This window comes from Atractosteus spatula, chromosome 6 (assembly GCF_055471065.1).
Source record: "Atractosteus spatula isolate fAtrSpa1 chromosome 6, fAtrSpa1.hap1, whole genome shotgun sequence".
NCBI lineage: Eukaryota > Metazoa > Chordata > Actinopteri > Semionotiformes > Lepisosteidae > Atractosteus > Atractosteus spatula.
Genome location: NC_142711.1, coordinates 33,665,024 through 33,689,096, shown reverse-complemented (window position 1 = coordinate 33,689,096; position 24,073 = coordinate 33,665,024). Strand labels below are relative to the sequence as shown.

The window sequence follows — 24,073 nt, the reverse complement described above, 5'->3', positions numbered from 1 at the left end:
GATCCTCCTGTTTTTATTTCTATGGTACCAGATAATAGAGGAAACTACTGAAAAGTTTTACCGTGTAGGAAATATCTTCATACAACAATAGAAAGGGATGTGTTTGTTTAAGTTTGTTTAAGGTGGATGCTGCACATGGTGGTGGTGGAGGGGAGTCCCCATTACCTGTAAAGCACTTTGAGTGGAGTGTCCAGAAAAGCGCTATATAAGTGTAAGCAATTATTATTATTATTATTATTATTATTATTATTATTAAGTGGTGCAGTAGGCCAAAGTTGTCCCTGTACAGCCACTGAGTGTACTAGCACTTTCTCTGAGAGAGACATTGATAAGAAATCATAGAATCTTTATTTTGTTGTTAGCAAATTAATTATCAAACAGCATTGAAATCTGAATTTTTGAAAGCTTGAAATTTCGGCAAGATTGTTCTTTGTACCAATGACAAGAGGGAAACGTCTTGAACCACTAAGGTCTGAAACCTTTTATTCACTGTTACATGTTGATTTGCCACCATTAATAAGAAAATGGCTAGCTAATTTTAATATTGTTTATGTCTTTAACATAAGTTCTAACAACATATAACGGCCTTAAAGCTGTCAACACCAGTGCACCAGCTTATGTAAAGAAGATGTTGTTTTTTTCATTTACTTATACTACAGGTCATGTGAATTGAAAAAAATAAAGTGTAGAAATATCAAGACAATTAAGTCATCTTTTTTTTTTCCTTCCCTTGCTGCCTATTCCACAGTGCTTGGTTAGGTTCCCAGGATTGGAAAGGCTGAGCAATGGCGTTAAACAAGCACAGGCAATCTCTCTTCATCTGCCTTCTTCATATCCTGGCACAGATGTACGGGCTTCTGGCCTGCAGGACTGGAACTTTTTCTGAGTGTGATCAAGCTCCATTTGTCCCTGGATACAATCTGGCTGGGGAGGGCTTTGATGTTGTCAAAATGCAGCATAAGGGTGCCTATATGATTGATATCAAAACCTTCCTGACGAGTAATGGATCCTGCACCCTCTGTGAAAACCAGCACCAGGAAGGTAAACTCCAGAAGCTCCCTGTATCAGTACTGGATTGGCGCTCCTTAAGCCACTGTGGCCATCAGTTGTCGAGTGGGTTATATTCCTCCGTCGAGAGTGTGATCAAAAGCTCCATTTCTTCCATCAACAACAACTGGGGGGTTGGACTGGAACTGAACACGGTGGGCTCAGCAATCCTGGCTGGGAGCCAATCAAATATTGCTCACTTTGCCCTCTCCAACTCCAGACAAGACAGAACGTCCTTTGCCATCCATGAGGTCAGCTGCAAATACTACAGGTGAGGTCTGTGTGCACAAAGGTAAAGGAATTTCCAGCTCAGGTATGTTGGACCCGTCAGGAGGTAGAATGACAGGGATATCACTTTATATTAGAGATAAAGTCACTTCCTCTGCATCAGAGATACAGAATAAGAAACAAATATTCTTACCGTATACAATGCTGTTGTAGCCCAAAGTCTAATCTGAAGTGAAAAGCGAAGACTATAGTTTCATATAAAATCTGTAAATTTAAACAGAGGAAGTACTTTTGAGATTGGCAGTAAATTAAGGAAAATGGGGCTGTGTTTTTTTTAATTAGAGGGATTTTTTTCTCCTTATAATAACTGCCAGGATTACTCTGTATCTCAGGATGCATTATTGAATATGGAGAAATGGTTTTTCCAGATTAGCATTAGTTTTGAAATACAGTGTGTGCTGTTCAGGATGTGTTTTTATATAGAAACAAATATTATTTCCTTAAACAATTTGTTTAGGTGCCATTAAGGTTGATCCATCATCTTTCAAGGAATGAGTGAGACTGTAAAAGGCATACACTCAAGGAGCTTTACAAATAATGAATAGATAATTGTTTATCTTGTATTATACATTTAGTTTGTGTATCTTTTAAATTTGTGTCCTATAAATTACCCCACCTTTGTACTGTTCCAAAATAAAATCTGCATGCTGCATATGTGGACCTGCATTGTATATTTACCTCAATTAATTCCTTTTTTCCCTACCTTTCTGCAGTTACCGGCTGACTGAGGATCCCCTACTTACTGCAGAATTTTCCAAACACATACGAAGTTTACCTCAGCAGTATGATTCCAGCACCAAACCCTCATACCGGCGCCTCATTGACATTTATGGCACTCACTACATCAGGAATGTGCAGCTGGGAGGTCGAGTGAGACGAATCTCTGCCATCCGGACCTGCCTGGCCTCCCTGAATGGTCATTCCCTTTCTGAGATCAAGGAGTGCTTGGGGGCTGAACTGAGCATTGTGTTGGGGATCAATGCCAATGGTCTCAGCAGCAAATGCAGGAGCATTTTGCAAAACCATGACAACAGGATGGGTTTCTACACAGGGTTCATGACTCACATGTTGGAAGTTATGGGAGGGAATAAACGTATTGCAGACATTCTCTTTTCCAAGTTTACTCTTTCAGCCTACAGTGAATGGCTGAACAGCCTGAAGGACAGCCCAGATATTTTCGCCTACTCCCTCTATCCACTTCACGAGCTGGTCAGGGATCCAGTCATCAGTGCCAACTTGAAAACTGCAGTGAGAGAATATATCCAAGACAATAGTCTTCCAACAGGTAATGCTGGGATTCAACCCTGTGTGTGGGAACGCAATATGGACTACAACTGTTGCCCACGAAACCGATGGTGGGGCAAATTGGAGGTATTTGTGTACAGAGCCTCTGATTTATATGGGGACTATGCTGGAGGAGCGGATGGCTTTGTAAAAATGTGGTATGCTGGCAATTATAGAGAGACACACTTCATCAGTGAGGACAATAACCCTTTCTGGTTAAAAACATTTATCTTTGACTCTGTGGAGATTGGGCATGAGCTTGTATTTGAAATTTGGGACAAGGATATTTGGCAGGATGACCTCCTTGGCACCTGCCGTGTGTATCCCATACAAGGCAGCCAATACATCAGCTGCCCACTAGACCACGGAACCTTTCATTTCAGATACACTGTCAAATGTCAGCGTCACCTGAGTGGCAGACATTGTGAAAAGTACCAACCATCCACTTCTTAAGCCACCTCGTTATGCTTTCTTTTTCTCATGTCCATGGCTATCACTAAAGTCTTTGGGTATGGTATTCAAACTAAAACTGCTGGATTCATATTATATCAATTGTGATCATGCAGTAAAGCACCACTTTCCCTTCCACACCATGTAATGTAATGCTTGAAAGCCCAGACTTTCGAAGTATTCAATTATTAAAGAATGTTTTCTCCTACATAAACATCTTCCTCCAATCTATAGATGTTAAACAGGGCAAAATAATAATTCATGTGAACATTATTCATTTAAGTTTTTTTTGTTTTCTTAATGAGGAATTTATTCACTATTTTTCAAATACTCAGACAAGACAAATCCAATACCCTTAGACAACAGCTGCATCTACATTTCTGGAAGAGTCTGGAAAAAGTTCATCTAAACCTATTACATATTCTGCTTTATGAACTTGAAATCTGGGTACCTGGAGTGTTATATGTTATGTTATATCATGTCATATAAGTAATATTGTTCATATATTCATAGTATTAAAAACATAGTAATATAATCTCAATAATCCTATATCAATATTATGTACCTCTCATATTATTCAACATCATTTATTCAGTCTTCTGTCTTTATAAAGGTGATGAAACTGTAAAAATAAAACTTTTGTTTCTGTCTAAAAACTTTGGTTATTACTTACAGCTTATCATCACTTACAGTAGACAAATCTATTTTTGATCTTCTAAATTCTAAACAGCACCCTTAATACTTTATTATGCTAAGTTTCATATTTTGTTCTCACTAGAGCAATTGACATTTATTTGACAAATAATTCCCATGTGGAAAAAAAACAGTTATAAATGGGAATAAGCCAAAGAAAAGATATCATCCACAAGGAACAACACAAAAGGATAACCCTGGAAAGGGTATCCTTTCATGCTTAACTAAGAAAGCTTAAAGTCACTTAAATGACCATAATATAGCATATATTGCTATAGACTACTGTCAAGGTTTTACAGAGAATAAGTTTTTGGAAACATTGGCTACCTCAGTATTGGCCCATTGTTTCTTATCTGAGCTGAATTGGAGACTATCCCAGCAAGCTACAGGCTTAAGGTAAGGCAGGATACCAATCCATCTCAGGGCACACACAGACACAAACACACTCACACCTAGGATCAATTTTCCCAGAACCCACTTAACCTACCAGTTTGTCTTTGGACTGTGGAGGACACTGAAACACCTGGAAGAAACCCATATAAATACTTTAGGGGAAAACTGACAAACACCACACAGATAGCACACCAAATCTGGCACTAATCCAAGGATCTCGATACAGTGCTAACCACTGTGCTGCCCCTAGTTAGAAACATTTACTGTAAAAATGCTTTTTTAAATGTGTTTTTAAATACACATTATAACATCATTTCAGTTCATTGATACTGACTACCGATAGAGATTTTTACAGGGAGTGTAAACTCCTTCTGTCTTAGTAGACACATTAGATCTAACTGGAGCCCAAATTTCTATCCAGTTCAGTAAAGAGGGATGAGTACTGAATGTCATGCTTTTTGACAACATAAACATCTTTAAAATTGCGCCTCGACCTCAGGCACTATCTTTGTCGTTAAACAAAAACTTGGTATTTTCCAGAACACTTCAGCTATAGAAATGAGTACTGGACATTTAAACAAACCCTCCCAATGCATACAAAATGTCAAAGCCTTAATAAATATACTTTATACATACTGTTTGTCTGGATAAAACTGCTGACTTTTGAAATGCTGTAGTTTAGTTCCCATTAGATTAGGATTTACAGCAAACTGAATCTATCTGTGTGAAAACCAAACTGATTTTCTGATAAGAGGTCAAGTGATTCTAAGTAGCATTTGTTCTTTATTTTAAAAGAATGGGTGAGAATGAGTATGTACTGTAATTGGCAATATTTGTTTTCTCAAAGGGTTATAGGTTGGTGTAATGATGGGTATTTTTCATTGAGATCTGACATGTATGGAAATGTATATGTTTAGAAAAATAAAGCACTGTATTTTCCTGCAATGTATCGTTATGTCAATTGAACCTTGGATTTGCTGCTTAACAGATTTGAGCACTGTTGAATACGTATGTCAGATGAGCTGGAATAATGTGAGGCACTGACACTCAAAAGACTAAGAAAAAGGCACATGATTATCCTGGTTCAATGACAGGAATAGGACAGAATCCAACAAGACAGCATTCTACAACTTGGTATAAAGAATGCATCACAGAAATACAACTTGTATTGCTTCCAATGGTGGTCTTATACCTTCAAAGCCTGTAACTTTCACAATAGATCCCCTATTGAACACAAATTGCAGCATTATCATCATAATTATTTTACAAATGTTTTGTCTGTTCAATAATATATTAGTTCATTTGCTAAAAAAAATCAATTTCATGTGAATGATCTTGGCAATTTGTTGCAGCTATTAGTGACAGGTTTCTGTTCATACTCAGTATATCTTAAAACATTATTAATTATTCAGGGTTTGTTTGATTTTCAGATTGTAATGTAAGATGTAACATGTAACTTGGTGTGCTTATCTTTAATGGAACTAATTATTTTATAATTTAAAAAAAGGATTTCTTTAAGGGAACCCAAAGACAGCAAGGGGTACTATTTACTGCATGTTGGTTATTTAGTTCTTGTGTAACTAAAGTTTAGTTTTTGGCAAACTACAGTACATGCTGATACATACGGATAACCATGTTGTTAATTAGTTTGGTCAATATTAGTTTGTGTAAATGAGAATGATCAGAGCTTGCTACTGTAATCAAAATACCTCTTTGTATAACAGTAAAGTATTGAAAAATGTATTTGTCAAAATCAGATAAAGGTTAGGTATTATTTACATTAGTTGTAGTTAAATATCTAGTGTCTTAATATCTAGTTACGATTTCTTCAATGCATAGGACACTGTATGCATTCAATTAATACAATAATATGTTACATTATATATTATAGGACACTGAAAATGCTTTACAATCTTATTCATTCTACAAAATGTTCCATACTTTATTTTAAATACATTAATAAATATTAGTATACTGATAAAAATCGCTTAATGTAAAGTATATTAACACTTTACATTGAGATAAGGAAAATACTGTATTGTGACCTACTTGTAGAATTTCCTGCTTGCCTACAAAAGTTTTTAAAATCTGAATTTAGAACAATAAAGACAACTTTGAAATAATTTAAGGTAGCATCTTTAAGAGATTATTAATTTGAACACATTAAATAATAAAGGGGATAAGAGGACAATGGGTGGCACAGTTGTGCAGTGGTTAGAATTACTGCCTTGCAACGCAGAGGCCTGGAGATGGATTCCAGACCTGGGGTGCTATCAGCATGGCGCTTGTACTGTATATTCTCCCCGTGTTAATGCTGGTTTTTACTAGGTGCTCTAGTTTCTTTCCCCATACTGGTAGGGTGATTGACTTGTGGGAAAATTGGGCCTGTTGGGCCTGTCCGCATGTGCCTGTGATGGACTGGTGCACTGTTCAGGGTGTATCCTGCCTTGTCTGTTGATTTCTGATACATTCCTGTGACCCTATATAGTATAGAGTGGTTACAAAATGGATGGATGACAGATGGATAATTAAAAAAAAAAATTTTGCAGATATAGATATCATACTTTTACAGTAGATATTGTGAAATGTGTTTCTTTTTAAAAGCATGTGTTAAGTACACAAAACTATACAACAGTTACAAATTGCAAGTCTAACAAGACTTTTACTGCTATACAGGATTACTGAAGGATAAACAGGTGGAGTTTTCAGCTGTCTGTTTAAGCACACTTCTCTTACTGTGAATTAACGTTGTTTTTCCAATATATTTAGTGAGTCTTATAAGCTATGGTTAGCAAGGCATTGCAAAGCACTGTCAAACAGGTCCAGAGGTTTCATAATCTGAAAAGTCCTTAAACAATTTAATGTAGGGATAAATATTAAATATTAAATTACAGAATTGAGGGGCCAGTGTAAGATTAGTTATTTTATAGATATTTAAACATAAATAATAAGCAAAGTTACTGCTGTATTATTGATTTTTAGTTGACATTATGGAGAACAAAAATGGAGTTCATGTCACTGGACATGCTCTGAGTACATTGTAGCTCAGTTAACACAAAACATAAGCCTATCATTTTAAGAATGCAAAGTTGAGGAATACCCTGACGTTGAGACAAGCACCAGCTTGCCAGCGGAGATCTTGCAGCTGATTTCACTTCAGGTTACTTACTGTAGCAACAGTCATGTTGTGCCAGAAAGGATACTGTAGTTATATTTTCTAGCATTCCTACCTGTTACCTTGAGAGCACAGAAGAGTTACCATGAGAAATCTTGAAAATCTATACATATATTGTGTTGTTATTAATGGAAAATATGTTTTTTTAACTTCCTCATATCTTCTAGAATGTTTATTTCTAACCCAGAGAAGAAGAAGGCTTCTACAAGCATGTAATAACCAAGTCTCTCCAACTGAGCTGTTTACTACATCTGATTGGAAGAAAAGTGCATGTTAGCACATTTTGTACACATCCAGAAGATAAATAGCAGCTTTGACATTAAACAAAGCTGCACGCAGGATGGATCAGGTAAAAAAAATATGAGCTCATTTAAATAATCAGAAATAAGCATGGTGATATAACAACATACTGTACCTAGTATATCAGCATTATGTACCATAGAAAAAAAGGGACAAAAATATAGACAAATCATAAGTGTGATATATGTCTATAAAAATAGTTATTTATTTGGCTGAAAAGTTAAACATGTAGTAAGACTGTCACACTGTTGTCTCACCCAGGCTGGTCAGAAGACAGTCACATTCCTACAGTCTGATGGTGGTTCTCCTGTGGGGCTGAGGACTTGTCCACCCCCCTTCTAATCAAGTAACCAATCTACAAATTCAATCTTCCTCTATTTAACCGCTACTCTGCAAGTGCTCTGACATTGAGGTCTTTTGGAGGATCGGCTCACAGCATGTCTCTTTGACTAATGTAAGCAATCTTGACTTTCACCTCTGAGTGCCTGCTTTCCTTCCAGTTCCTGACTAGGAAACCGCTTCCTGAGATTCTGAACTACAGAGCAATGTCAGCATCTCAGTGGCACCAGACATTGGCTGCTTCCAGAGAATACCCTGCTAAATCTTGAATAAGCCATACTGTAGACCCCCTTGCAGTGTCACCAAGACCCTCGAGCTCAAGCACTTGGGTTCCATCCGGAACACCTCCGTAGCTACTGCTCTGCAGCACACAGCAGTGCTACAGCTTAATCCCTCCTTTTCCAGCCTGTACCTCTTCACTGCTGCTTGCAGTACCCTGCTGTTTTGCAATGACTTTTACATTAGATGCATAACATTTTCTTTTTTGTTCAGCAATCCCGGAGTCTAGTCTCTCTGGCTGGATGCCTCTCCGGCAGTTAATTTCACTGGCTTATGTGTCTTATTTAAAAGCTTTTTCACCTGAGAGGTGAGAGGGAAAAAGAGACAAAGAGAAACAGAGACAGAAGACAGGCCAAGTGGTTACTGTAAGCTTCAGATGCCAGCTGGGGGTTTTTGTTTGATGCCTAGTTTAAATTTTAAAAAAAATGTAAAAGCTTACTAGTTACATTAACTTCATGTAGGATTTACAGTATTGGCAAGAAACTTTCTCATGTCTTGGGTCATTATCATGTAGTGTTGTTTTCAGTCTGAATTGCTTGTTCTTATTTCTATAATCATCAGTGTGTAAGTTGTGATCTCTGAGGAATTTGTCTGAAGTCAGCTTGACATTAGTAGAACTGTTACACATATACAATTAAACATTGCACTATTTGTAAAACCATGCATCTTAGAGACCATGTTCTTAAGACCTCTAATATCAAATACTATACAAACCTTAACAGGCCAACAAAAAGATAAACCTTGTGTCCTAAATCTATCTCCCTGTTTTAAAAATGCATTGCCATCTATGAGGGAACATCTTTATTCTGAGTATTCCACAATAAAGGAAGGCAAAAGTTCATAATAAACAGAATGTCACGGATGTCGGAAAGGACAAACCGTGGAATGGCAGGAGAGCAAAAGACCCTATGCGTAGCAGCGAGACGGGAGTTAGCCCGGGCTCAGCTGTTCAGGAAATGCCGTATAGAAACCTATGCCCTCAGGTAGCGGACGTGGGGCGACCTGGTGCTAGGCGGGTGTCAGGACATCCGAACGTTAATGCTGAGCGAAGGGAGAATGAAAGACCTGGAAATATATAGTCCCAGGGAGAGAGAAACACCAGAAGGATGGCAAGAACCGGAAATGAGAGACAGGACAGAGAAGGATCGCCCTCTGGCTGCAGAGGGCGTGACACAGAACAGAAAACTCTCTAAAACAAAGCTCATATTTCTTGTTTACAGTTACAGAATCTGGTCACCAAGACTGATCATAGCAAGGTTTTTTCTCTTGACACAAGCAAGAGTAATGGGTCCTCTTCTCTTTCTTTCTTCCTTCCGTTCCTTCCCTGTTTCCTGTCTGTCTAATGCAGTGTTCTGATGAAGACTCCATTTATGATTTACAAAGAAGTTAATAAGAGTAAACCAGAAAACAGAAATTGTTATTTTATCCTCTGTGTTTACAAGCCTGTAAGCTCTGATGCGACTGAGTTAACTTGTTTTTAAGTTTTATGCCATCTCCCCAACCACAACAATTCTAATTATAAGGTTTTAAAACAAATTTTTCACGGCTGTTTTATTTCTCTCCCCTTGCATAAAGAAGAGAGGCTTCCTTTCTCTCTCTATCACATTTACTGCTAGCTACTGCTACATACTGTAAATTCTCAAATTCAAAGGCTTGTTTTGCAATGAGCAATGAATTACAGTGTTGCTAAAGCAGAAACAATTAGCACTACATTTACAGACATTTAAAATAAAAAATATTACTGGGCATTAACATACATTATTGTGAGACAGGTTCACTGCTTGATCCTCGGGCTTGACAGGAGATCCTGACAGAGATGTGTTTTCCCTCCCCTTGTAGGATTGGAAGCTGTTCAGAGTCTGGCGGGCGAAGGAATTCTGGGATTAGATTTGTTATTTTACAGAACAGTGTTTTGTCTAATTCTTCAACATTTCTCACAGTGTTTCTTTGCACGAGAAAGTGCTCTGTCTCTGCTTCTGCTTGCAGTGCTGGTAGAGGGCAATGGGAGAAACACCTGTCCTCTTTGGGAAGCCAGGTCTGCCTGTGGTCACTGAGCCTGTATTTTGTAGGGGTCTGTTTCTCTTTGCTGTCTCATTTGGTGGTCAGATACCTTGCCTGTGTTTATTATCTTTTTAGAGTCCTGTAGCATACCACTTTATGTTGTGCTTATTTGTGTGTACAAGTCGATAAGATTATGTTGATTGGCTTGTACTATGATTTAATTGACTTTGATTTGTGTTTCAGTTGTGTTCTTAGGTTTCAGTGCACTTCAGGACCAGATGGCTGAGGGGGCTCTTCTCTGGGCTCAGCAGGGTCTTGTGATGGTAGGAGTTGTGGTTACTGCTTTTTAAGTATCAGCAATATTTTATTGTTCTCTTTTGTATATATACTGTATTAGCGTGGATATTAGCGTAAAACGTCCCTGCACACATTGTTTGGTGTTTTAATCTAGATATGAAGAATGCTTTTACAGAACTGTGTAGAGCTTTTATTGGGTGTTTCCCCCGCGTGGTATAATCCTAGCCTGTGAATGAAACTTACATTTTACACTTTTAAATATTTGCAGCCTGATTTTTATGGTATTTGTTTTTCTAGAAAGCCCTGTGCACCTTCTCCTTCAGTACCCTCATCATCAGGTCAAAGCTCCCATAGGAACTGACTCTTAGACCAAAATTCAGTAGCTGGTTGTGTGTTCCTGTATGTTGTTGATCAATGTGACATGGTCTTTCATCTTGTCTAGATTGACTGTCAGTTCCCAGGTCTCTGCTATAGCACCTGTTCTCTCTCTCTCTCTTGAGAACTGGGGTTTGTTCTCTAGGTTGGTGCATTACCATGAATGGAAGGCCTCTGAGTGTTCACACAATAGTTAAGAAAGTGTTTATTGTGGTATGTGAAGACTTGTGGAACAGAACCCTATTAGGAAATGGGTGTGTAACTATTTTTTGTATACACAGTATATATATATTATATAATATACTGTATTAGTTGGATTTAAGGATTTCTTCTTCAAAAACATTCCTCTCTTGCTTACTCTGTACAAACATGACCATTTACTGAATTACTTTTATGAACACACATATAACACACAGTGGTATATAAAGTGGTAGGAACAAAAGGTCATGAAAGAATTAAATGCACCACAATAAATAGTCTGAAATGTAAAACAACAAGAATGGTTTAGGTTTAGGGGTTTTGTTGTTTCTGGGGAGGACTTGTTTTTATTCTTGTGGCTGTGCCACACTGGACACTAAAGACAAGCTCCTTTTAAGTTGTGGCACATTTTAGTTTTCTGTTTCATTCTTGATAAAAATATCAAGGTTACAAAAGAGAAGAGACCCTTCGGTTCATATAGCCCGTTTGGTAAAACTGTAGCTGTCTCACGATCTCATGTTTTGCTTTTCCTCTTGCAAGGTGTAAATAGACCCTGGTATGAAATGGAGCAGGGCCATTCATCAGCCCATCTCTCAGTGCAGGTGGAAGAAACAAAACTGGAAGAAATGGTGAGAGACGTACAGTAACTATAAGCATTACTTTTCTTTAAGATGTCTAGAAGATAAAGAGATGATGTGTAATTTAAATAGTGATGGAAAGTTGAGCTCTCCTGTCCTGTTTTGCTCTTCCTTGTGCCAGCTGTGTACATTTTTGTGTTTGTTAGGATACCTCAAACTGTTTTATTTATTTTTGTAGTTTCTTAAACTGCTGGACTTAAGGCATTAATTACGAAATACAACTAGTCACTATTAAACTATGCCATTGGTAAAACTAAAGGCAACCCTTGTGATAATTTATGTTATGTCTTATTTTATTCACTCATCTTATATAAAATCTACTGTTGTTTAACTATTTCTGAAGGTATGGAAAAAGAGGGGGGCGACTTATACTTATTTTCAAATGCTTTCCCATTTGGAATGTTTTTTTTATTTATGCATATTTTCAATCAAGCACAAACCAAAGAATTGTATGCTGTAAGTATATATTAACAAAGAAATATCAGTTACAGATAATACAAGAATAAACCCCACAATTTGAGGAATTTCTTTTCAGGGAAAAAATAGTCCCTCTCAGGCCAGCACAGATTCTGGTCTCAAGGCACAGATAAAGGGATATCTATTGTTGCATGCGATATCATTCCAGTTTAGTTGAGCTGAAAGACAAAAGGAAGAGACTAAACATGAGTACTTTTCTATATAGACACCAGCTTGAATTAATTTTTCATCATTTCACATCACTGCACCAGTTGTAGCACACTCATGTTTAGGGAAAAAAATTATTTCTGTCTTAGGTATCTTAGGTATCTTGGTTCAGAGCATGACTGTAGCACACAAGGAAGAAGAAGGCTGATATGTTGGCATACTAGACCCAGACTTCCCAGTCAGAAGCCCAACACGAACGGTCCAAAAACCATTTCAATGTCCCCATTCAGTCATCATCCGGGAGGTCCTTGATGACCACGTCCCCATGAGGAAATCAGGCCCCCAAATTAGATTCTGACCATAGTGAATCTTGCAACCACTCCCCCCGTCAGTCCACAATGGGAATGATTCTAAAGGGCACATACCTATACTTACATCACTATTGCAAAACAGTACAGGTGCTACCTTTGTTTCATTGTTTAGGGTTATGTTTTGTAGTTTTGTCTTGCAGTCCAGTTTGTTGCAATAACTCTAAAACTTTTTGTCACGATTGTAGTCCCTCGTCCTTAAGGGCGCTCCGGCTCTTTTACTTCGGACCTGATTTTGTGCACCTGCCCCTTGTTCCAGCCTCCTTCCAGCCCCCCTTAAAAGCCAGACGCCCACTCAGTTCGGGGCTCTGCATTGATTCCCGTATCGTGCGAGCCCGGGACCTGGAATCGCCTGGCTCTGTTATGGTTTTAAGTTTCTGTTTCTGTTCCTGTTCCCTCTGTTGGTTCCAACCCAGTTCCCGTTTTTAACCATCAGTCTCGGATGGACCGCCCGGCTTTGGATCTTTTGCTTTCATCCTGGATTTCGCATTGGACTCTGTTTTGGATCGTTCTTCTCAGCCACACCTCCCCCGACCACCAGCACTCCATGGACACCCTGTTTTCATCCCCGCTTCCTGCATGCCTTTTTTCCCTTGTGTATTCTCACTCAACCCCGGATTGTGTCATCCGCATAGGGTCCTGAAAGAACTCTTTCGTTACACTTTTGTAGTCTCTGTCCATTTAACAAACATTTGCTTTGCAAATTACTTGGATGATTTGGCTATTTATGTTTCAGCAAAACACAAAGGTCCTAGAGCTACATGAGGATCTGGGTCTTTTCAGGACACAGTGTTTTTGGGCACCAGCCTCAACTTCATTCTTACAATGCTGTTACCGGAATGGTGTTGCACTACTTCCAGCTGCTTCGACTGGCAAATCTCTGAAGACTTTTGATTTCAGAAGATTCTTGTGCTTCACAGATATTGCTTCTGAGCATTTTACATGTTTGGCCACTCCATGCCTCAGGTCAGCTCCACCAGCTTGCCTCAATGCCCCAAGCTTCATGTCACCTTTTTGCTGATAAGCGCTACTTTGCCGGGTCTACCTGGAGCACTTGATCTTGGGAAGACCTCCTGCACCCCCAGATGTGCTGCTAGGACATACTAGTGATAGATGCATCCACTACATGCTGGGTAGCCAAATATCTGTGGTATTAGTGGTTGCTGCCCACTTGATTATGGCCCATATCAAGCCAAGCATTACAGCATATCCTTTGTATTCTTGCAAAATCCTTTTGTAGGTTCATGTCCACTCAGAATAAGCATCTAACCAGGGTGCTGGACACGGTGACAGATAACTCCAGCAATACAGGCAAAGTCATTATTATATCACCAAAATGCTTGGAAAGCAGGACAAGTGAGTTATTAATTGCTGATCAACATCTCTGGAATTATTCCAGTGCTATACAGATTATAATAGCTTTTAAAAATACATGGACGGATATGATTTCTAATTCGTCAGTCTGTACATGCTCATGCTTTGCTTTTTATTGTGCTTAACATTTGCAACCAGTCTTAGAGATCTTCATCTCATATTGCTATCTCAATATTGATTAATGTTTCTTAATTTTTTTTTATTTTATCCCAAAGTTCTGTCTTATTGGGGAAAAAACAATAGTCAAAAAGACTGTGTGGCTAAAAAGAATCGTGCCGTATTCTTAAATTATTCTGCCTTATACCTTATTCTTAAAAGAATTGAATATTATTACCCCAAAATGTGTTTATGCAGTTTTCTACTCCAGAGCTGTTGGGCTCAGTGGGATTCCACTTGGTGTAGTCCCATTTGGATCCATCACTCCAGAACCATGTGCCCTCCTTCTCACACCACAGAGGACAGAATAATGGAATGAAATGAATACATTTGTTAAAGTATATCTTAATTTCAGACATATTTTATATTGTAAGAGCTGTATATTGTAAGTGACTTTGTCACGCAAAATCTTTTAGACAAGAGATGTTGTGAGTCTTACCAGACAAGTTCTGTTTTCCTTTGCAGACTGTCAGTCTTTGCATTCAGTATGGCTAGGGCTTGATCTACTTCAATTAATTTTTACATCAATGTTACTGTATGTGCAAAGTTAATTACATGCAAATGTAATGCATGTAAAACATAGAACTCCTATGCAACATAGCTGATGTTGATCCACAGTGACCCTATAGATAGGGATATCAATTAATCAATCAATCAGTTTATCTATGAAATACAATGAAATGTCTTTTCTGCGAGCTCACCAGGGGGGATTTGAAATCTACACTTTTAACTATACAGTATATCCAAATATTTTGGGGGGGTTTTCAGTGCTCACCAACATTTTTTTGTTGAAATGATAAAAATGATGTGTCATAATAAACTCCAAAGACGTAATCAACAAGTAGTTTCTTTAACCACAATGTTTCCCATAGTTTATTGATATAACTTATACACTGTTAGAAACATAAACCATAATTATATAAATTTCAAAGTGACCTTCTCTTAATTACAATCCTTCTCATGTCCTTTACAAGCTAATACTCTTACGGTTTGCTGTAAGAATATGGTCCAAAGAACCAAGCCACATTAATGCTGTTCTGTATACTATGAAAAGTAAACATACTGTACTGTGGTTCCTGTCTGTATCCTGGAGTTGTGTATCCGTGAGCAATACTATACCTTTTGGCAGTCATTACCTCCCAGCCATGCGGGATATGGTCTTTTAGACTTGATCAACTGCACCAAAAATGTATTCTCCTCTTCACTGTGCACTGAGGCTAGGTTTCCACCCAATCTGATACATTCCAGCTGGAAAAGAAGAGAGAGAGATGTCAGAGTGAGTGAGAGAGACTGTCTGTCACGGACGTCCAAAGGGACTACCCGAGGGCAGCAGGAGAGCGGAAAAGGACCCATATGCGTAGTGGCGAGACGGGAAAAAGGCCCGGGCTCGTAGTGCAAAGAGTTCAGGAATGCCGTATAGAAACCTATGCCCTCAGGTAGCGGACGTGGGGCGACCTGGTGCTAGGCGGGTCTCAGGACATCCGAATGTCAATGCTGAGCCCGGGCAGAGTGCAAGACCCGGAAATATATAGCCCAAGGGAAAGAGAGAGACCGGAAGGACAGCAGACCAGAAACTAGGGACAGGACAGAGAAGGAGCGCCCTCTGGCTACAGAGGGCGTGCCAGTACCCCCCCCTTCATGGGCAGCTCCTGACGCCGAAACAAATAAATGAGCAGCCCAGCACTGGGGGGAGGAAAAAACTAATTTAACTGAAAGGAAACCTCCGGGAGTCCACGGCTGAGAGCTACCCCCTCCTCCAGGGTATAAACCTTTATTGGGTGGAGGAAGGGGGGGTCGAGAAGAGCTCCGGAGACTTAAAACAAAAAGTACACAAGCACAAACACAACAGAGAAAAACCTGGGAAAGACCAGGGAGACAAACCACAAAAAACAGATAGGAACCAAAAACAGGTAGGAACCAAAGTTCCGAGACACAGGGAGCGGGGGGGTCAGGTAGAACTCCGGAGGCAAAAACAAAAACGAAAGACGTACACAAGCACAAACCACAAAAACATAAACCTGGGAGACCAGGGAGACAAACCACAAAAAACAGATAGGAACCAAAGTTCCGAGACACAGGGAGCAGGGGGGAAGAGAGAGACCGGAAGGACAGCAGACCAGAAACTAGGGACAGGACAGAGAAGGAGAGCCCTCTGGCTACAGAGGGCGTGACACTGTCATTTTGGATCACTGTATCTACTGAATATAGAATCTACAGTCAAAACTTTTTCAGTGTTACAGTGATACTGCTAAGTGGACAACAACTCATGTTCAATTGCATGGCAGTCGTGGCAGTATTATTACTCCAGATTAATAATAATCTGTCTGGGGAAGACAGAGCTTGCTTTGTATTTTGAATCATACTGGAAATTCCTGGAATACAGTATAAGAAAAATTGTCCAAGTAAGCCAATACAGGTACATTAGTTCTTTGTTTGCATGGCAGATGCATTCTAGAAAGATGTTGCATAACCTGACTTAAAAAGCTATTTTAAATAAATGTACATGGGACAGGATGCGTTCTGAATCCACTGGTTGTGTATGCACATCGCTTTCATCTTCCAGACAAAATAGCGTCGGCAATAAAAAACAAAGAGACACAATACTAGGATATACATCATAGTTATGTCACGCCCTCTGCAGCCAGAGGGCGCTCCTTCTCTGTCCTGTCCCTTGTTTCCGGTCTGCTGTCCTTCCTGTCCCTCTCTTTCCCTTGGGCTATATATTTCCGGGTCTTGCACTCTGTCCTGGCTCAGCATTGACGTTCGGATGTCCTGAGACCCGCCTAGCACCAGGGCGCCCCACGTCCGCTCCCTGAGGGCATAGGTTTCTATACGGCATTCCTGAACTCTTTGCACTATGAGCCCGGGCCTTTTTCCCGTCTCGCCGCTTCGCATATGGGTCTTTTTCCGCTCTCCTGCTCCCCACGGTTAGTCCCTTTGGACGTCCGTGACAGAATGCTGAGCCACTTACTGACCCCGCGAGTGGCGCTTTTTGTTTTGCCGCAGTTTTTTATTTTTCTCTGGGCTGTTTTTTTTTTTTCAGTTCCTCTATTCTAATCGCTGGATATCACTCCGATCTTCCGTGCCTGTGAGCGGGTCCTGCACCTGGCTTTCCTCGGGTAGATCACTCCTATATCAGTGATTGAATGTTGAGCTGGCTTTCCTATTCTTATTACTGGATATCACTCCGAGCTTCTGTGTCTGGAGCGGGTTTTCGTGCCTGGCTCTTCCTGGTCTTGCTCTCTCCGATATCAGTGATAGAATGGTAAGCTTTCTGCCGTTCCTCCATTCTTTTCGCTGGATATCACTCCGGGCATCTGTGTCTGTGAGCGGACTTCGGTCTGGCTTTCCTCAGGTTGTCCACTCCGATATCAGCGTTAGAATGTGAACGTGCCCATTGCCCAGTCTGCGGTATTTTTCCCCGGGGTTTTTTGCTGTTTTTTCTTGTTTTTTGCCTTTTGTTTTGATTTTTTTTTCTTCCTGGTTTCCCCTCCTTTTTGTTCCCCCCTGCTCCCTGTGTCTCGGAACTTTGGTTCCTACCTGTTTTTGGTTCCTATCTGTTTTGTGTGGTTTGTCTCCCTGGTCCTTCCCAGGTTTTTGTCTGTTGTGTTTGTGCTTGTGTACTTTTTTGTTTTTAGTCTCCGGAGCTCTTCTCTACCCCCCCTTCCTCCACCCAATAAAGGTTTATACCCCGGAGGAAGGGGTAGCTCTCAGCCGTGGATTCCCGGAGGTTTCCTTTCAGTTAAATGAGGTTTTTCCTCCCCCCAGTGCTGGGCAGCTCATTTATTTGTATGGGCGTCGGGAGCCACCCATGAAGGGGGGGGTACTGTCACGCCCTCTGTAGCCAGAGGGCGCTCCTTCTCTGTCCTGTCCCTTGTTTCCGGTCTGCTGTTCTTCCTGTCCCTCTCTTTCCCTTGGGCTATATATTTCCGGGTCTTGCACTCTGTCCTGGCTCAGCATTGACGTTCGGATGTCCTGAGACCCGCCTAGCACCAGGGCGCCCCACGTCCGCTCCCTGAGGGCATAGGTTTCTATACGGCATTCCTGAACTCTTTGCACTATGAGCCCGGGCCTTTTTCCCGTCTCGCCGCTTCGCATATGGGTCTTTTTCCGCTCTCCTGCTCCCCACGGTTAGTCCCTTTGGACGTCCGTGACAAGTTAATAGTAAAGCATAGTAAAGTCACATCAAGGAATGTTATGTTACAATTATACAAAGCACTGGTAGACCTGATTTATAATGTCATGTTGCTCTGATATTCTTACTCTGGAACCAGTCCAAAGAGTTTTGAAACAAACTAATGTAAATGCAATAAGTGTAGACATCATCTCTGACCTGAACAATTCTGTTCAATTGTACTGAATCTATTATTTAAATTATAAATTTCATTTGATCAGTGCAGTATCATTACACCTGAACTGAGTCTTAGAGACCAAGAATGAAGAAAGCAAGCTCTAATTTCTTGAAACCTATCATGTTGATTGGTCAATTTAAAACATCCTAAATCTATCCTCAATCTTTATGAAACAGCCACTTCCCCAACACACAAACAAAGAAGGGAGAGCAGAGAGCGGTATTAGTTCAATTCAAAGCACTACTTACCTCAGCTTCGGCCCATGGCTTCTCTTGTGCAACGTACTGGAAGCAACGGTTTCTGAAGCTCTCCCAGCCTGGGGGACAGATGCCCTGGCACTGCTCTCCCTTCCCGTCCTCTTCAGAATTAGGGTCAAACAAAGGTAACAAAATGGTAGAGTTGAATCTAACTACCTGACTTGAAACGATATTTCACTTCAGCCAAATAGAAAAGAGAAATCAAGAACCTTTCTAATGATACAATGAAAAATAAGTCACTATCAGTTTTAAAAAACATAAAACATTGTACAGCTTTTGTATCCCCCCCTAAACAAAGTGGAAAAAGCATTGCTTCCTCTGCCCCCACCATATTGTTACCAATCAAGATACGATGAGATATAATTTTGAAAAAAATATTTAAGAAATAAAAATCTTGAATGCTATCTAACAAATTAATATGTAATAGGTAGTGTCCAAAATCTAATTAAGGTGGAATAGAGATGTACAATAATTCGAATTAGATTAATTTCTTGCTGGCTGTCAGAAACCCCCCACCCCTCCTTTTTCCAAGAAAGAGACAAGGAGCTGCTATAAGGGTGATGATGGGGTCAAGGGATGAGGATGAGAATTACAGTGAGTGTTCTACTTATAAACAGGTCAGCCGATATCAGAATTGTTCCAATACTTGTTCTTGCAATTAAATTTAAAGAAATCCCAACTATCAGTTTTCTTATCACTGATCTAACAGCAAGATGTGAAATACTGTATGCTCCATCGATAAAGCAATTCACCAGAGAAACCACAGACCACAGAAAACCTGTAAATAATTAAATCTGAGGTTTCTTTTATGATAGACAGTGATGCAGGTAAATGGTGGCATGATACAAGTATGGAACAAACAGGTTAATTGTACACTGAAAGTAGAAAGAAAATGGCAATATTTCTACTGGAAGGCTCTTCAGGTGTGTTAGAATGATACAGCAGGAATAGGAGGTCAAGGGGTAAGGGCAAAACCAAGAATGTGAGAATGGATTTGAAAGGATAAGTGTAAGCAATTGTCAATGCTGAAGATATAGTAGTAGACAAATACCAGAATAGTAGCAGGAAGTAGCAGGAAGTCTTTAGAGTCAAGGATACGAAAAAAAAGGCCCAGAATTCAAAATGCAATGGGCAGACAATAGTCAAAACCTGGTAGAAATAACACAACCGAGGCAATCAATCCAAGAACCAAAAAGAGAAATGGAATCAGGAAATGGTACACGCACTAGAGAGCTGCAGAAGACAATCCGTAATAGTGAACAAAGGTAAGAAAAAAAGAGGATGGTTTAAGTAGTGATGGGAGTGAAAGGTGATAGGAAGGTTAGCTGCAGCATGAGCGTCTGTTTAAGTGGGTGCGCGTGGGTATGTGAAGGTGTTTGTGAGGGCATGTGGAATGCGTGACAGTGTGAGTGTGTGCAGAATGTGTAACAGAAAGGGGGGTCTAAAAGGTGGGGAATATTGGAGTTGTATTGTGAAAGACTGAAATCTGCAAGTGCATGGAGAAATGTAGTGTATCAGTCAGAAGTAGGGGAAGATTGAAACTTATTTAAGTAATTTTTGTAAATTATGATGAAAGTAATTGATTCGAAGTACTACTTCATTTCAGGATAACACATTGCAAATATACAAAAAATGAGCTATCATCACAATATTATATATTAATAGAGCATTTAAATATGCAAACCTATTTTTGTTAATAATCAAATACATTTTCATGAAGAGAGTCCCTACATGATTATTAATGATTTCTTTACATATACATTTTGAAAATTAAATATGTTTGTAGTAAGCTCATACTCATTCCAGTGTTCATATTCTATAACACTCAGTACTGTTCCACCTACCTGAATCCACAGCGAGTACAAGGACAAGACAGAGTAGTGCTGATGCAGGAAGATGGATCATGGTGACTCTTCTGCTCACAGAATAGATATATTAATATTTGTGCAGTATATCATTTAAAGGCAACAATATTTATTTGTGTAGCTCTTAATACATTTATGGATTTATGGATTTAAAAAAATGCATATCTGCACCTTGTCTCATAAATTAATTACTATTAATCCTAACTATTGAGATGGAGATGCAGTATGCCAGTTCTTCTACCAAGAGCTACAGAGATTCCCACACATTCAAATGGAAAACGGATAGATGGAGAGCATTCAGATGAGCAAGAATTTCTCTCTTACCTGTAAGAAGTGACTCAAACGTTCTGCCTTTCTGGCGTTCAATACCTGGTACCCAGAGTTTCCTGTCCAGCTTTTATATCCAATTAAAAGAGGCTTGTGGCTCAGCAGTGGAACCTACCTCTGAAATGGGCATACACACAAAATAAACATCCTTATTGATGTATCCTTGTAGCATGGTCACCTTAAGAAAATATTTGATATTTGTTTTATTAATCTTGACCTATGTCATGTAAAGATTTCTTTAAACTATTTACATAACATACATAGGTATGAACTAAAGTTCTCTCTTGATTAAATTTAAAAAGCGTTTTTGCATAGGGGGTAACTGCAAATAAAGGCTGCTACACATCACCCTTTTGAGTGCTTAACCGCAGTGTTGGATGAAGAGAGTTCCCTTCTTCTGTGTAGGAACCCAAAAAGAGAGTTTTTTATTTCACATACAATTATTATTTATTAATAATAATAATTGCCAACAACCACAACAATTATTATTAATATTATTATTGATACTTGCTCTTACATTTAGTGTCATCGCTTAGATCTTTAGAGGAATGTATATTTTTTATAACACAAAAAATTCTCAAGTAATTTTTTAAAATAATGTTCATTTATCTGGTATTATTACTTTTTGATTTTAACACTATGAAAGCTTTTTATAGCTTCATCTAGTCAGTCTATTGACTCAATACTTTAAACTTCTTTTCATAGATACAATGGATTCTACTGTACATTGAAAACAATTAGTTAACTATGTACTTCCAAAAATGAAAAGGTGAACAATAGCCTTTATTACTTGGCTCATGTATAAACTTATTTTTGAAAATATATGAATAGATTTTGAATAAATATTAATATATACAGCTGGAGGGTGTGTCATTAACCTTTCACATCTACAGTATTTGCACTGCTCAAGGCCTTTGAAAACATACTGTAGGCATCTCTTGTGTTTGCCAAGCTGGGCTTAGAGACATGTAAACACAGATGATTAAAGGGGATTTTCTAGTTTACTCTGGATATTTAAGTTAAAATAATTAACTTTCTTATTTATTTTAAGGAAATTGGATTTTCTTTACTGTGAAATCCTTAGACAAAAAAACACCTCCTTATTTCTCTCCTGCATATAGTACATCTTTAAAATAGGAAGATAGGTTCCCATTTGCTTTTGGGCATCCATATTATACAATGGAAGATGTAGTCCAGAGTCATATACTTTTCTTTAGGATGCAGGATTAGTTCTCTTTCAGGTCACATTTGTAGCATTTGTAGAATTTGTAGATATACTGTATCACCAGAACTGTACCAGAGAATATAAAGAACTCTCATGCCATTTCTCACATGACTCAGATGTTACCTACTGTACCACTCTGGTACATTTATATTTTTTTCTTTTTCACTTTCCCAATCCCCAAAATTTGTAGGGGAAAATACTGTCACAATATAATAGTATTATATAATAACTGCAGTGAAATGTGCGATACTGCATTGATTTCTTTGATTTTTTTTCATTGAAACATTCAAGACTGTTATTAGTTATGACAATTTGCTTATGTTTTATGTGAAAAATCTTTTAAGTGACGTAAAAGATTTAACAAGTTCAAAGGATGTAGGTGTGAAAAAAGTTTCATGTCAAAGTTAAGACCACATGGATTAATAAAATCAATGAATACAGAATTATTAGGCATACATTACATTGCAATTTTTTTATTTTTTTGTTATAAATACTGCTAATGCAGATGTCAGCTCTGCATGCTTGATGATTTTAGAAACACTGTTTGAGCTATAGTCATGTGAGTTTGTGAATTCTTGACATCAGTCATTCACATTGTCATGATGTGTAAACCTTATGATTTTCAAGCAAATTGGAAAAAGAATTAGTCACATTTTTATGGTGATAATAAGACTCCATATCCATCCAGTACAACATAGATTATGTTATGAAGTTATACTTAGAAAGAATATATATTAATTTAATATCGAATAGTAAAATAAAGGAACATTTAGGCTTTGGAGTGTTCTTTAAGGGAGTTTTCATTATTAAATGCAAATGGTTATTTGGTAGCTCGCAAATTTTTGTTTTCTATTTTTGTTCAACAGCATAAAAACTATACTGAAATGTATCAGAATTTATGTTCATTTGGACTGTGATGCAGTCCACTCAGAGGTAGGCTCCTGTGCTTAGCATAAAAAGAGTATAAAGGAGAAAGTGAGAGAAACCATTGTTTCAGCCTTAGGAAGGTATAGTCAATCACCTTCAGACTTCTGTCTGGCTGCTGTTAGGGAAAGGTGTATGCTTAGGAGTAGGAGAAGGCTAGAAGACAAGATTGGACAGCTGAGTATGGCTCTCACTGTGGATAGCATTAAAAAGACGGAAAGAAAAAGCAAGAAAAAAAAGGTAAGGAGCAGACAATGACAACAGGGGCAATAGAGAAGGATAGGTATTAAGAATCGGAACCTGTATCATTTGCTCTGACCTGTTCATAGTTAATAACTAAAGAAGCTTGTAAGGCTAAACATGACAAATCTGTCCAGACTCCTCATACCTTTGAAGCAATATGTATGCTTGATAGAGAAAGGATAGGCATTAAGAATGGGATGGAACCTATATAATTAAAAAAGCCTGTAAGGCTAAACAAGACAAATCTTCTCCCTCTGTTCATCCCAATGATACTGCCACTCCCTGGAGCTTTCCTGCAATCATGATCAGACCCACTCTGTGCTGTGGTTTTCCCTTGTATCTTGGGGTTTTCTGTAAGCAATACTATACCTTCTGGCAGTCACTGCCAGATCTTCTGGCAAACAGCTACAGTATGTGGGATATGATTTCTTGGACTTGATCAGTCCCACTATAAATTTATGTTCCATTTCAATGTGCACTGAGGCCAGGTTTCCTCTTAATCTGATGTAGTCCAGCCAGAACAGAAGACTCTGTTTGAAAGGGATACTGCTTGAGATTTGTTATCCCTGTACCTTTTAGCCATAGAACTCTGCAGGTGAAA

At 38.8% G+C, this 24,073-nt stretch overlaps 2 protein-coding genes across 2 annotated transcripts; one reads left to right on the top strand and one right to left on the bottom strand.

Annotated features, from left to right (window-relative positions):
• The first annotated feature begins 748 nt into the window (after window positions 1–748).
• prf1.5 (perforin 1.5) lies at window positions 749–5,100 on the top strand. The gene is made up of 2 exons (XM_088919121.1): window positions 749–1,318; window positions 2,049–5,100. The coding sequence occupies exons 1-2, from the start codon at window positions 786–788 to the stop codon at window positions 3,070–3,072; spliced, it is 1,557 nt and encodes a 518-aa protein (XP_088775247.1). The 5' UTR covers window positions 749–785; the 3' UTR covers window positions 3,073–5,100.
• Window positions 5,101–12,132: 7,032 nt separating this feature from the next.
• On the bottom strand, window positions 12,133–21,147 carry LOC148832797 (lectin-like). The gene is made up of 6 exons (XM_088919190.1): window positions 21,078–21,147; window positions 20,733–20,803; window positions 18,880–18,989; window positions 15,399–15,527; window positions 14,458–14,563; window positions 12,133–12,392 (listed from the first exon to the last, which is right to left on the bottom strand). Exons 2-6 carry the CDS (start codon window positions 20,791–20,793, stop codon window positions 12,310–12,312), a joined length of 489 nt encoding a protein of 162 aa, XP_088775316.1. The 5' UTR covers window positions 20,794–20,803; window positions 21,078–21,147; the 3' UTR covers window positions 12,133–12,309.
• Between the last annotated feature and the right edge of the window lie 2,926 nt (window positions 21,148–24,073).

Bases quoted from the DNA above. Each gene is read 5' to 3' on its own strand.
- prf1.5 (XM_088919121.1), top strand. From the start codon at position 786: ATGGCGTTAAACAAGCACAGGCAATCTCTCTTCATCTGCCTTCTTCAT. The intron at 1,319-2,048 runs GTGAGGTCTGTG...ACCTTTCTGCAG, and splicing joins GTCAGCTGCAAATACTACAG to TTACCGGCTGACTGAGGATC.
- LOC148832797 (XM_088919190.1), bottom strand. From the start codon at position 20,793: ATGATCCATCTTCCTGCATCAGCACTACTCTGTCTTGTCCTTGTACTC. The intron at 15,528-18,879 runs GTAAGTAGTGCT...CTTCTTTTCCAG, and splicing joins AGCCATGGGCCGAAGCTGAG to CTGGAATGTATCAGATTGGG. The intron at 12,393-14,457 runs GTAATAATATTC...TTTGTCTTTCAG, and splicing joins CTGCATAAACACATTTTGGG to CTCAACTAAACTGGAATGAT.